Source organism: Poromitra crassiceps (genome assembly GCF_964638095.1).
Source record: "Poromitra crassiceps genome assembly, chromosome: 4".
NCBI classification, from domain to species: domain Eukaryota; kingdom Metazoa; phylum Chordata; class Actinopteri; order Beryciformes; family Melamphaidae; genus Poromitra; species Poromitra crassiceps.
Window position 1 is genome coordinate 36004765 of NC_139626.1, and position 15221 is coordinate 36019985.

Consider the following 15221-nt stretch of genomic DNA (forward strand, 5'->3'; position numbering starts at 1 on the left):
TCTCCTCCATCACCAGAGGTTAACAAGTCATCTAGCTGCTGTCATCCCTCTGGCCTGTAAGTGGGGTGTATATGTGTGAGTGTGCGCCTGTCTTCTCTGCGTGCACGTATGTATGTATGTGTGTGCACGTGCGTGTGACGATGTGTGTGTGTGCACGGTGCATGTGACGATGTGTGTGTGTGTGTGTGTGTGAGAGAGAGAGAGAGACAGCTGTCAGCAGGGTTCCTAGAGTAGCACTTTTTTTCTCCCCCAGCCAGACCGGGCCGGGGGGATCGAATGAGTGAATGAGCCGGCGTGCGGCTCAGTGAAAGCCACTCCTGGGAGAAGCCAGGGGTTCCTGTACTCAATTTTCCCTTCACTTGGGATAAACAGGCAATTACCCATCCCTTTTTCCTATGCCATGGCCGTCCGGTGAACTTAAGCATACACTATTAGTGTGTGTCCCTGTAGGACCCGCGCTGTGGGGGTGTGGAGGTGGGAAGTGAGTGGCGGCTTGAAGGAGCCGGCCGGAGAAGGGGGGGTTCTTAAATGACTGAGTTGAAGGGGGGGGGGGTTCTTAAATGACTGAGTTGAAGGGGGGGGGTTGTTAAATGACTGAGTTGAGAGAGAGAGAGAGAAACTGAACGAGCAGAACGGTATTGAATCCAACTGAAGTGAACTGAATTGAATTGAGCTGAATTGACAGAGGCGCAGCAGCAGGGACGCACACACTCTGTCTCTGTTCCCTTCCTTTTCTCTTTCTGTCGGTGTCACAGTCTCGTCAGCAGCCTCGGCGTCTGGCAGCGCAACCCGAGTGACAAGTGAGTTATTAGACAGACGAGGCCGGAACGGCAGGGACTCCTCCAGGTAACGGAGAGGCAGCACATTTTTAATGATGGCTGCTGTCATCCTTTCCTCCCTAGTCAGCCTTCCCACCTCCGCAACCTTTCCATCAGCCTCAGCTCTCTTATCTCCAAGAGGAGAGGAGTGAAAACTGCATGTGCCGTCGTCTATAGGAGATGAGATGTTTCAGAGATACACCAGCACACTGTAGGTCACGGCCGTATGGCAAAATGGCTCGAGTAATGGAACAAATGGAGTTCAACACTGTCATGGATGTAAGCGGGTGTGAATACTGTACAGCATACCACATTTAACACTGCATATTCTTCCCCTCGGTGTGTAGCACCAGTCAAGTAAGAGACTCTCTCTTTGTATAGTAACACGTGGCATTGCTAACACATTGATAAACAAGTCAAAATGAGGAACAATCTCTTTTTTGTCTTTTTTTTTTACAAAAGATATTCTCATACTGGACAAAAACATCTCCATGAAGATACATCACCCACCAATAAATACCCCTTTCCCCTTGGCTACTTTGCCCAGTTACTGGAAACATTTGTACCTTAAGATTAGTTATGGACACTTTTAAAATGGCTGCCACTAACAGCCAGGAAAATGGCAACATTTTTCACAGAGCACATTTGTAGCTGACACTCAGCAATGGAAACCGATACCTAAAATATCACAGCAAAAGATTTAAGACTCAAGTGCATCATATCGATCCAATGGGGTATAATTACAGTACAATTCTCATACTGAAAGAGTTTTTCTTAAGCAAACACTTTTTGTTTTGGTCACAGTTGAAGGACTATTTTCTCTCTCTACATTTCTTTAAGATGCCCATTTCTGACTCTGTTAGAGAACACGCATCAGCTCTTCTTGCATTGAAAACCTCGTGTGACCATGTCACCATAATTACATGCAGTAGAAAGATGACCCTAAAAACCTCTGAACTAATTGTTGTGATAATAATAACTGGCAAATCATACACAAATTACCCCTTAAACAAAAGAGGAACAGAGACAGAATCATCAATACCTTTTCTTCTGCGTTGGTAAAACAGCAGTTTATATTCAGTCAAGCACTGGATCTGTTTTGAAGCGAAATACTTTGGAGACACTTTCTGAATACAGTTGTGAGCGATGGGGGGGGGGGACGATGTTGGGTTGCGTTCAGGGAAGCTAGATGTTTTCCATTGTGAAGTTGTGTTTGAAACTGAGCACGTGCAAAAGAAACTGCCACAAGGATGTTGAAGGTACTGTCATTTCCCTTGGCACTGTAGCCGTCAATGACCCCGAACAACACCAAAACTCACCATTGCAAAAGTCCTCATTATAATAATATTACACATCCCCTTGTATAGATGCAAAGTGCAAAAACTGAATTGGTATACTAAAGCTAATAAACATAACAGACAAAAAAAAAAATCAATTGAAGAACAGAGAATGATATCAGTGTAGGAGCCTAAAAAAGCATGCCGGCAACCTCTGAATATCTAACGAGTAGATAAAACAAGTCACATGATATTCTTTTTTTTCCTAGGTCTCAGTTTAAAATGTGTCTTTGAAGCTAACATAAATGAGTCAAGCTAGTAAGATGCTACCTCTTTCTTGCCTATAGCTGGAAGTATTGTACTGGACTGTAACATAAAACCATAAAGAGAGAGAAAAAAAGAAGCAAACAACCATCAACACAAGTCTTTTACACCAAAAGCCTCTCGGGACATTATTTACAAATGAAGCTGTCATGCTCTTGTAAGGGGTTCCTTTAAAAGCTATCATTACACAAATACAACGAGAAGATTTTCATTTTTTCAATACTATCATTTCTGCAGGCAAAGTCACAAATAAGAGTTTGAATAGATTCTTTGGAGATGGACATACGGTATAAACAAAAGTGGGGAGAAGTTTTGAAAGGAAAGAGGGGAGGGGCTTATGGAAAAATGGCGGAGCTGTTCTGGCAAACTCCACGCTCAAGTGTGTCATCCCATTCTTCCAAAGAAGGAAAGGTCAAAGGTCACAATGATGAATTGTGTTTAAAGTCAATGGATTTTATAGAGGGGGCATAGAAATGTGGGACAATGACTTACAGAGGATACAGGCATTTAGCTTGTATTCGATGGTTGTTAATAGCTGATCTGAGGAGGAGGTTAGGGTGAGGATGAGGGCAGGAGCTTCAGAGCGACAGGAGGGCAGAGGAGTAAGTCATTCTTTAGTCTATGATAGTGGAGAAGGGCATGTTTTTATGGAGGTTGGGGTTCTGAGAGTGTCGGTTGCGGCTGCGCACAGAGCTGAACACCATGTTGCAGCCGGGGATTTTGCACTTGTGCATCTCGCGCAGGTGCACAGTCTTGTAGTGCACGCGCAGCGTCCCTTTGTTGCTGTACATTTTGTGGCAGATGTTGCAGAGGATCCCACCGTTGTTACCGTTACTGCCCCCGGTGGACGAAAGGAGAATCGGCGAGGCGGACGGTTCCGACCTCTCGCCTCGTCCATCTCCCCCCCTTAGTTCTCCAGTCTCGTCCCGACGCCCCCCTTGGGCCTGCCGCTCGGCACGCTGGGAGCAGTCCTCCCCCTCGCTGTTGCCCTCCTCCTCCCCATCCTCGTCTCCCTCCTCCTCCTCTAGGTCATCCAACAGGATGCCCTCGTCGCTGCCCTCGTCTGACTCGTGCGAGGAGTGCACGCTGCCGCCGCTGGATTGAATGCTGGATGTGGTGCTCAGGTCCAGCACCATGTAGTCGTCTGGCTGGCCCCGGTAGAAGCCGTTGGTGTGTGGGTTTTGGAGGTCTCGGTGGAGAGGGTGGTGGTGGGGATACTCGCTCGCCGGGGAACAGGCATCGCGGTTCAGCCCGGTGGTCCTCAGGCTGGCGCCTCCGATGCCCACCCCGGCCATAGCGTCCAGGCCCATGTGGTGCCCGGCATAGATCTTGGCCAGGAACTCAGCTCGCAGGTCCTTGGGCAGTGGCGTGAGTTGGGGGTCCAGGACAATGTCGTCCAGCTCTTTGGTCAGCAGTTTGCGGTGCAGGTTGATGTTGGAGCTGTGCCTAAACGCGGGGAAAGAACCAAAGCTGTACATCAGAATGTCTGAAGAATATACACTACCTGTCAAATGAAGAATAGCCACTGTCTCTAAATTGAAATGTCTGTACAATCCAGTATGTGTCATGTTGTCAATCGTTATTTCACTTATATGAATTATATATATATGAATTCTCAAACAACTGTAAAGATCCACTATCCAAGATCCATTTGTAAACTGTAATTATTGCTATCAGTAGGAACTACACAGAAAGACGCACACACTGAGAGATCTCCACCCTGCAGCTCTGCTCAGCAAAGTGCAGCAACATGCTACAGAGAGAGACAGAGAGCATCCAGCTAGTGTGTTTACCACTGTCAGCATGTCTGCACTGCACAGCCCTCAAATCCAATAGACTCTGACTCAATTAAATACTCCACCATATTGAATGGGAGTTTATCAATTGATTCGAGCTGTGGTAATGTGATAATCGAGGGGAACTGGATAGCATATTAGCACCGGGCCCTGACAGCATTATCGCATTGGTTCCCTATTGGAGGTGGCTTAATCGAGCACCTCAATGAACGTGTCTTTCTGTAGCCCTGGTTTTAATAAAGATGGGCATTCTTTTTCCAAACACAAGGCAAGCTGTATCGCTAATGTGCTACAGCTGATGAAAGAAACTAGCTGTATCGCTAATGTGCTACAGCTGATGAAAGAAACTAGCGGTATGTAACAAGTGCCATGCTAAAGCCAGGATACGATTAGCGAGGATTTCGGTTAGCATACAAAAGCCATGCTACAGGATGCAAGGTGAAATGGGCTTGACAAATCAAATTCAATGCTTTTTTCACTCCGATTTCACAGTTGCCAACTCGGACTAAGAAAGAGGGGACCTACGGGCACGCATGTCACAATAAAAGCAGAAAGAGGGGACCTACGGGCACGCATGTCACAATAAAAGCTCATAACACAGAAAGGAAACTTTAGCAACTAATGACTGGTGTCAGATGTGACATACACAAGGCCCACTCCTCTCATGTCAGGTCAGGACGTAAATCATAGAAGAAAATGTGCAAACACTCAGTGCTTTTAATGTGAGGGGTTTCCATGCAGGGAGGGGCACATGTGTGTAAAAAAAACAACACTGAAAAGAAAGGGGTCATCCTGGGCAGGACGGGCATACATGGAGTCACAATGGATAGTAGAGCTTACCAGCAGTGGCAGGGTTGATGCAGTCAAAAAGGGTCCCTTTCCTTTAATTATTTACTTCCCTATCCGACATTCTCCTGCAAGAGGTAAAAATACATTCATTTGAGGAGGGACCCTTTTCTGTGAACCAGGCAACCAGGAGCCGGTCCACTCGAGCATCGTCAGCATTGAGGAGAGAGAGAGCGTGGCAAATCGATTGGCCGCGGCTGTCACTGTGTGTGTGTGTGTGTGTGTGTGTGTGTGTGTGTGTGTGTGTGTGTGTAAAAGACAGAAAATATACTACTTCCATATAGTGGGACTTCGATCAAAAAGACTATATAAATCCTTTGTTCTTCTTTTATCCTTTGATAGTACAGTTGCACCCATATGGCGTTAGCTTATGGCTCAAATATGGGCGTCGTGATTCAGTGTCTGTGCTGCTGTATCGCTGTCTAGTCAAATACATGTGTGGATGCTTGGTTGCGAGGGGCCACAATTGTTCTAGACAGTCTGCAGAACGCTGTGATCGATAATCTGTATGAGAGGAAATGGGCACAATTTTCCAGTTATTTAACTGGCAGGGTGCCAAATAGGCTTTGCTGTGCAGCCTGGGCAGGAGAGGTTTGCTTCGTTAAGCTCGTTACGTTTTGGATGCTGGTGATGATGCTCAGGTAGGCAGGTCCTTTGCAAAATGTCTCCATCTCTAAAACAACACCTTCTCACTGCTAATAAGCTCTAGCTTGCCATGGCTAACTCAGGTCTTTTAAGATATTAAAGTCAAACATGCTAAATGCCATGCAGTAAGTACCCTGTGCTATAGCTACAGTAGCCAAGTAAATCTAAAAATACTCAAATGCACACCCTATTGATAGAATATTACTAACATATCTAAATGAGCAATATTCATACAAATTACAGTACAACTAAAGATGTATACAAATGTCATCAAATTAAAGGAGGGGAAAACAAAATATTATAAATGTATGACTGTAACTGGAAGTGATTTGATTGTAAGAGCTGGAGAGAGCATAAAGAGCTTTATGACCATTTTGCATAAACATTATTATTATAACACCTGTGATGTCTCCACTAAATAAATATCCCAAATAAGTCGGATGAATCCACACACAGTCGACATAATGCACTTATCCGTTCATTTATCAGATTTAGACTTTCTGACCCATTTCCAGCTCCATCTCTCTACCTCCATCACTTCACTTCAGTGCGCCTTCTCTCCACCCCCAAACCCAACTCCTTAGTTCTGCACCTCCCTGTTGGCCAGTAATGTGGCTGCAAACCAATTTGACAGTCTCATCTTCGCCCAAAAGATGGGGGAGGCCTCCAGAGAGTCCGCATTTGACTGTGCAGAGGAGGTAGAGCGAGAGTGTGCCTGTCCCAACCGCCGTTAATCATCTTTAGGTGCATCTGATGGCCCTTGCCCTTGTTTTTCCTGTGTGTGTGTGTGTGTGTGTGTGTGTGTGTGCGTGTGCGTGCGTGCGTGCGTGCGTGCGTGCGTGCCTGTGTTGACTAAGTGAGTCATAATGCGTAAATGAGAGGGAAGGCCGTGTGGTATTAAACTGACACCAGTGGTTCTTTGTCTTTGCTGTCATTTGGCGTGTGTTATGAGGTTTTGGGTGGACGTGGGAGGACAAGAGTTTTCGTAACATTTATCATTCTCCGTCACTGCTCTCCCTCCTGTTACATTGTTTCAGTCTATTGGAGAAAAATCAGCCTGGATGAGGATGTTCAAATAACCATCTGATCTGTGTAGATATCACACAGACAGATATCACAGACAGTATAGCAAATTAAACATGCACAAGTTAAGACTTGTAATTACAGTACTTGATTTTTTTTTTTGCTGTTATATTTGACTATTGATGACAGTACTGTACAGTATGTTTCCATAGGCTTCTACGTTATTCATCTAACAATAAAATTATTCCCTTTATTCTCAACAAAATAGATCACAAGGAGGCCGTTAATGATAACGAAACAATACAGTATGTCCTATGAAGTTTCACACTTCTAATCAGTGGATATTTTGAACTTGTGGCTTTTGCTAACATATTCTCTCTATCGGCAGAGCGCCCTTTGTTTAGAAGAGACTCACAGAGAGGGGCAGAGCCGGGCCCACATGCCGTGAGGGGAACGAGGGAGAAGGAGGGCGACGGAGAGAGAGAGAGAGAGAGGGAGGAGAGAGAGACTCTCCAACATAATTAACCTTCACTCTCTCCGCCTGCAGTGGCCCATGCAGGGACCACGGGCCGCGCATTACTGCACCATGGGAATGTGGCAGTGGGACGAGGAGGACACCTGGCTGGCGGCAGCGACATTGAAGGAGCAGGTTAAAATGGTGAAGTGAGGGTTAAAAGAACAACACAGGCAGGGCTGATATCAAAGAGATAAGTAAGGCGAGCCATGTCAGTGATTTAAAAAATATGATTAACGAGGCTAATAATGGTGATGATTACTGGCACGCACGCCTTTCTAGTAGTTAATCATGCAGCTTCTTCAACACCTCTGCTGCCGACACTGCCCACAATAAATATGCAATCATTTACCTCTGTGCAGCAGGCGGCCAGGGGGCGAGGAAGACCCCACTGTACAACCAGACACACACACACACACACACGCACACACACAGACACACACACACACACACACACACACACACACACACACACACACACACACACACACAGCAGGCTTACTAAAGGACACATTCGATTATCCCTTCCTGTGTGTGTGTGTGTGTGTGTGTGTGTGTGTGTGTGTGTGTGTGTGTGTGTGCGCGTGCGTGCGTGTATGTGTGTGTGTGTGTGTGTGTGTGTGTGTGTGTGTGTTTGTACTGTAGTGTGTGTGTGTGTGTGTCTCTTCAACATAAAAAGAGCACAGATCCAAGACTGGACCCAACACTATTGATACTGAGTGTTTTGCCGTCGCAGCACGTTTCCAATGTGTCCTACTCCGACAATGTCACTGTGGTCACTTGGTTGTGTTCCCTGCTCACCTACTTTTTCTCATTCACTTTGATATGGGAGCTTTTGATGCTGGCACTCGATGGTGCACCTATACGTGCCTTTGGGGTGTCACCTATGGCTATGGGTGTCACCCAACTGAGTCAATGGACTGATCGATATGCAGAGGTACTTCATGTTGTTGCTTTGGAAGGTGCTGAGAAGAAGAAGCCAGCTAGTGGTTCCGCTTATTAAAATCCTATGTTTTTTATCATTATTATTATTATTATTATTATTATTATTATTATTATTATTATTATTATTATTATTATTATTATTATTATTATTACTTTAAATTCTTTGTCCGATTTAAAAGAGAGAATATCTCTGAAGGATTGATGGTGCCTCTTTGCATAATACTTTTTCTGCCAGTTAGCCCCTTGTAAAAAAAAAAAAGTAAATTAGAATTTGATTTATCTAATAATACAATTTGCTAACCTTTACCTAACATTCTTTGTACACGCAGTTTTGCAATTGCAAGTGCATAATCCTATCAGAGAAAATGCTCTTATGAAAACAACCAAATTATTTCCCCATGTTACCACTACAATTACACTCAAACCTACATTATGTCATTATAGGATTATCCAGGGACAGATTTGATGAGGGCTTGGCCTGAGTATTGGACTATAGTCTCAAACCCCCATAATTCCTGTAGCCCTGCTATGCCCCTCTCTCTGCCGTTCTGTTGCCTGTTTGAACCAAAAGAATAGCGGCAGAGTAATATGTCCCATATGCTATCAGGAATTTATCCCCCACAGAAAAAGTATGGAAACAATAGTGTGCTTAGGCCTCGCTCACCCAGACCTGCAGACCCCTACCTCAAAGATGCATTATGTTCACAGCAGCAATTGTCCCTCCCTGCTATCTCTCCCTCCCATATGTTCTAACACTTGTGTTTGGAGTGGAATTTATATGCTGGTGTTTCTCATCATGCAGTCAAACTGTCACACGCACATCAAGGGGAGACGAGTCCAAGCTGTCACAGGAGGTGAGCGAGCACAGATTGTGTTCATGTTGAAGGCTGAGCCTCTCTCTGTGCAATGTGGTCTGCCATCTTTGAGCCTTGCATCTCCCTGCAACTTTTCTAAAGCGCTCTGCTCACCTCTTTCTTCAATACCAAACCCCAATAGATTGACCTTTCCATAAAATTATCTTCTGCAGATTTTTGTCACCTGTCGTCGTCTCATTTAGACTTGAATTTCCCTCTGGAAAGCCCTCATGGGGCCATGGCAGGAGATACTAGTACCAGTAGGGATCGCTGCTGTGATACACGTCCCATAACAAAGACAACAAACTACTTCTAAATTGCATCATTGGAGAGAGAAGCAGGGCAGTTGTAGGGGGGTCAGCACTTTCTAATTCACACCAGCCACCTCAACACCATATCTGCTGATTGCGATTGGCCCATTGAACCTGTGTGAATCTGTTTCAGATTGGCCCATTGAACCTGTGTGAATCTGTTTCAGATTGGCCCATTGAACCTGTGTGAATCTGTTTCAGATTGGCCCATTGAACCTGTGTGTGAATCTGTTTCAGGAAAGGCCACTTTAAAAAGCTCTTAAGTCACTGAATCTAACTCCTAAGTACCATTGGAATTTGCATCATGCTCATTTTGCCTATGAACTTCCTGTGGGGATCTTCTCTCGCCATTTGAAAGCTCAGATAAGAAGAGCACTTTTTGTTTGTATTAATCGTTTACAGCCGTGAAGAGACTCATTACAAAGAGATAAGGTGTGTACACAACTAATAGTAGTCTCTGTAATCGAAATGTTCACACCGTATCCCAATGTGTGTATCCGTGTGTGTGTGCGACTGCGTGTGTGTGTGTGGGTGCATATGTGTGTTTACTGTATCCGTGTGTGTGTGTGTGTGTGTGCGCACGCGCGTATGTGCGTGCACTGCACTGTATCTTTGTGTGTGTGTGTGTGTGCGACTGTGCGTGTGTGTGTGGGTGCGTATGTGTGTATACTGTATCCGTGTGTGTGTGTGTGTGTGCGCGTGCGCGCGCGTGTATGTGCGTGCACTGTACTGTATCTTTGTGTGTGTGTGTGTGTGTGTGTGTGCGCGTGACATGCGTGCGAGTGAGTGTGCATGTGCATAAGTGTCCATGCATGTGTTTGTTAGACAGCAGGCCTGTCATGCCTCGGGCAGTCTCCGTCCCTAAAGCCTTGTCAGAGATGGGAGCTAACAAACACATTGGCGGCAGGAAGCTGCACTGCGGCAACGCATGCTTGAATAACACTTCCTGTCGCCGCGTTGCTGTCGGCACACTGCGTCAGGTGAGCCGCGCGGTTGCACCCTCGTTAACGCTAACGTCGTCCCCTCCTCTCCCCCCCCCCCCCCTTGTGCCCCTCCCTCATCCAATCTCTCAGAGTCCTCGAGTCACCTGCTCTATTTACATGCTGCTACTGAACATACAGCGGTAGGAACAGATGCCACTGAAACAAGGAACGTAATAAAGGGCTTAGGGTGGAAAGTGAACAGCAGGTGTGGGCGGGGGGAGGGGGGGTAGTGGTGGTGATGGTGGGGTTCGGGGTAGAGCCAGTGTGGGTGAGACAAAACAGAGTGTAAAAAAAAAAAAGCTCCCTCTGAGAAGATTTGTTTGCAAATTGGAAGAACGTTAAAGGAACACTCCGCCCATTTTTAACCAGCTTTGTATCATTAGAACATCAGTAGTATATCAGAAAACTGTAAACGGTTTTGAAGTCTGTCATTTAATTTGACAGTTATTGAGTGTTAAAGTGTGGACCAGTGATGTCACTGGCCCACACGAACTCAAATGAATAACTCATTAACTCAAATCAACTCTCAATAACTGTCAAACTAGATGAATGATGAATAGTTTGACAGTTATTGAGAGTTGATTTGAGTTAATGAGTTATTCATTTGAGTTACTGTGGACCAGTGATGTCACTGGTCCACACTTTAACACTCAATAACTGTCAAATTAAATGACAGACTTCAAAACAGTTTACAGTTTTCTGATATACTACTGATGTTCTAATGATACAAAGCTGGTTGAAAATGGGCGGAGTGTTCCTTTAAGGGAAACAAGAGAAGCACCCAGCTTGAACACGCAGCGCAGCCAAGCTCTACTGAAGAGAGAGAGATACGGAGAGCGAGCGAAAAGAGATGAAGTGCTCTGTATTTTAGATCTGTAAGTCCTTTCAAGGGCTATCCTACGCCACGTCCCCGCTGTGTTGAGTGACTATCCGCTGTGTCACCAGGCCGGAAATATGCACTTACTGTACACACTGCTGTTATTTCAATATCTTTTTAATTATTCTAAAAGCAATGACTCATTTTAATGGATACACTGTCACTTCTAGCGACACTATCAGTCAAAGGTTTGGACACTGATTGAATGTACTAGGTTTTTCCATGATATTAAAGCAATTTTTATCGAAAGGCTTATGCTTAAATGTGTTTTATAGACAAATAATGAAGTTGATGCCTATATTAATTTCTTTCCAAAGCCTTTGCTTTTCCATCAAGGCAAATGGTGGCTACTTTAACCAATCTAAAACATAAGATCGTTTTCATTTGTTTAACAGTTGCTTGGTCACTGCATAAAATCATAGGTTTAATGTCTTTAGTATAATTCTAAAATGTGGAAAATAGTAAAACTAAAGAAATCTATTGGCCCAAACTTTTGACGGGTAGTGTAGATATCAATGATAGTAAAAGAGCATTCCAATTCATTAAGAATTCTTGGTCCTTGGCCAGTTTGATACTAAAAAATCTCACCCCTAATGCCAAAACAACTGATTGTAATAATCCCTTGGAGAACCTATGTTATGTTAGCCCAGGGCACTTGTGATGTCATGTACCTGTTTCAGCACGTGTTACCTGGCGTCAACCTGCTGCTACTGCTGTTAGCGTACATTCTGCAGAGTGAGCGTGTGGGACACATATGTGCTAACGAGCCCAGGTGAGTGTGGCTATCCTCACCTCCTGATGCGCTAATAAATGCAGCGGTTTGACAGACCGCTGTCTATGTTAATGTATGCGCCTTCACCTGCCTGTGACAAGGTGAGGTAGTGAGGGCAGGTAAACAACACAGTGGAACTGGAGGGTTGATGGGGATGGCCAAGTGCTTGTGTATGTGTGTTTCTCATCCTGAGACCCTACTCTTCTGAACTTTGACTTGACAAGGAGCAGATGTCACTGAATGTACCTTTTAGCATTCCATTAGCTCAACAGATGTTAAGTGATACCTTATCCAGGTAAATGGGATCGGGTATTGAAATACTGCACATCTAAACATGTTTTATCAAGGGGAATAAAAGATCATACCTTTTACAAAAAATGCAAACATCAAGTGACTTATTCTATACTTCCTTGACATGGCTATTATAAAACTGATATAAATTACATAGGAAACATACTTTATATACATTTACAGCATGGCCATTATGAGAAAAGATTGAATTAAACATTTCCAGTAAACCTACCTGTAACTGATACAATTAAATGACAATAGTGTTAGAGGAGCATGTTTGGATGTGTGTCTACTGGCACTAACCTGTCTCGGCTCCGTCGGGAGGGGAAGGCAGCGTTGCAGCCAGACACAGTGCACACGTGCATCTCTTTGAGGTGCACGTTCTTGTAGTGCAGTTTCACGCTATAGGAGCTCTTGAAGCTCTTCTTACACACGTAGCAGATCTTGGGGTCGGGGCTTGAGCATAGATCTCCCTCTGGTGATTGTGAGGAGGGGAACTTGGGTGGACTGGCACCATAGCCCATTGAAGAGATGAAGCTCTCATGCAGAGCAGCCATGCTTGCAGCAGCGGCAGCGGCCGCTGCCATGCCTCCATTATAGAGGCCATATTGGCTCATGCAGAACATGTCATAGGTCGGATCGTTGAGTTCTTCCTTGATCTTGATGGGGAGCTGGTGAGGGGAGGGTGAGGAATGGCTCTTATCCTCCATGTCCTTCCTCAAATGGGCCTCCTCATCCATGTCTTCGTCCTGTTCCTTGTCCAGACCCCTTCCACCCCTGCTGTGTTTTTGATGTTCCTCCACGTCCATCATCTCATCACGGTAGAACATCTTGGATTCAGAGGTTTCAGACTCGTTCTCAAAGTCTCTCTCGTGGTCCTGGTCCTCAGAGGTGAAGCTGTCCATGCAGCGGAGCTCGCCAGAGCCTCGAAGATCATTTCCACCCCTGCTCTCATTGCCAGGCCCTTCCCGGCACTCCTCTTCACTGTGCCTCATCATGCCTCGCAGAGCCAGGCCGGGGCTCATCTCGTCCTGGGAGGGGGACTGCTGCCCACTACCACCACTGTGGTTCCCACTGCCATTGTTATTGTTGCTGTTACAATTTCCATTCATCCTGACATTGTTGTGAAGTAGAGATGATTGGTGGTGGTGGTGGTGGTGATGATGATGATGGATGTCATCTTCATCCTCATCTTTGTCATCATACTCATCAGCCACATCAATCACCTCTTTCTCAATCTTCACTGGCATGCTAGATTTGCGAGGCTTCTTCTTCGGGGTGGGGTCACTGGTGCCAGTGGTGAGATCCTGATTGGCACTGGGCGTTGGCAGGCGGTGGTGCATGGGTCCAGCCTCTGAAACGTGAACATTGTTGTTATTGTGGGAGGCCACTGCAGCAGCCAGGAGCTGCTGCTGCTGCTGCTGGTCCATCAAGGTGGTACTGTTGGTCGTAGTGGGCAGGATGGGGCTGGTGGGCAGTGACACCGGAGGACTGACCAGGTCTGCAGGGGACAGTAGTGTACGGTAGAATGGGGGCACTGGCTGGACTGGCTGCACTGACTTCAGAGAGGGAAACACCAGTGGGCTTTGCATGGGCGACTGATGCATAGGGTCAAGGGGTGGAGTACTGAAGCCCAGCGGCGGCCTTCCAGGGCTGGTGAGAGTGAAGCCACTCTTGGTGCTGGAGATGACAGGTGTACCGCTGGTTGAGTGGCCACGGATGAGGTCCTTGTCTCGGTTGTTGCGCAGCATGGGCATGTGCAGCCGTGGATTGGGGTTGGCACTGTGGCGGTTGCGGCTGCGCAATGAGCTGAAGACCATGTTGCAGCCGTCAATAGTGCAGCGGTGTTTAATCTTCAGGTGCACAGCATTGTAGTGGATCTTCAGAGTGCCTTTGTCATAGAAGGTCTTGCCACAAGAGTTGCAGCACACACGGCCCTTGCGCGAGGTAGAGCCCATGCGGCGCATGCGATGCATCTTGGAGGAAAAAGAAGAGTGGGTAATGGTCTTCGACTGCTCATGCTTCACAAAGTGGTGGTGGTGGACGTGGTGGTCACTCAGGCTGTTGGGTTGTTGAGGTTGACTCTGAGACTGAGGCGGGCCCTGTTGCTGATTCTGCTGGAGCTGTGTCTGCTGTTGCTGCTGTTGCTGAGCCTGCGGAGTGGAAGGGGTTGGGGAGATGGGCGATGCCCGGTTGCTGGGCTCTGTCTTGGGTTCAATGTTGTTGTTCATGGGTCCCAGGGCTCCACGGCTGGGGCTCTGGCCTGTGCGGAAGGGCGAAAGGGACACTTCAGACTCACTGGTGTCCACCTGTTCCCCTTGGTTGGGCAGGCTGGGCTCACGGAGCCGGAGGGCAGACTGCTCCATAGGCAGGCCATTGGGCGGTAAGCCCAGCATTGGGGCAGAGACTGGGTTGATGTACTGGAAGGGCAGCAAGAACGCTAGACTGTTGGGGATGTTCTCGAAGTGGTGGATGCTGGATGGGCTACTGGTCTCCAGATGTGTCAGGAGCCCCGGGCTGCGGGCCCGGTTGTTGCTCTCAATGAATGTCCTAATCCCGGAGTCTGTCTTGGAGGAGGGAACTGTAACTGCCTGACCCTCCTTCTCCTGAATGGCCATTAGCTCCACAATGGACTTGGTCTCACCAAAGCGCAGGAACTGCTGCAGGGTGATGATCTCTTCTTCTCGGGACATGATGCTCCAGCGGTCCAGCACCTTGCCTGCAGCATCCTAGAGGCCCAAGAGGAGGCAAGAGAGAAGACAAAAATACAAAAACATTATCGATTGTGCATAATCAGTATGGTCAAAGGAGAGGAGAGGAGAGAGCAGGGGTTGGTGGGAGGGTGAGGCTTTCAGCTCATGAAATTCAGGGGCCCCTGAAGCGACAAGTAAATAATAGAGCTTTGTCTAAAATCTCCTCCCTCCACCGTCCCTCTTTCCCAACCA

The 15221-nt window shown here is 46.5% G+C and overlaps 1 protein-coding gene across 1 annotated transcript in view; it reads right to left on the reverse strand.

The window, feature by feature from the left end:
- Positions 1 to 3033: 3033 nt before the first annotated feature.
- bnc2 (basonuclin zinc finger protein 2) overlaps positions 3034 to 15221 on the reverse strand; it is a gene marked incomplete at both ends in the record, with an annotated part of 69780 nt that continues 57592 nt past the window's right edge. The window contains 2 exons of the mRNA XM_083635896.1: positions 3034 to 3865; positions 12580 to 15005. Coding sequence (XP_083492022.1) covers positions 3034 to 3865; positions 12580 to 15005 — 3258 coding nt within the window. The remainder of the gene's footprint in view (positions 3866 to 12579; positions 15006 to 15221) is intronic.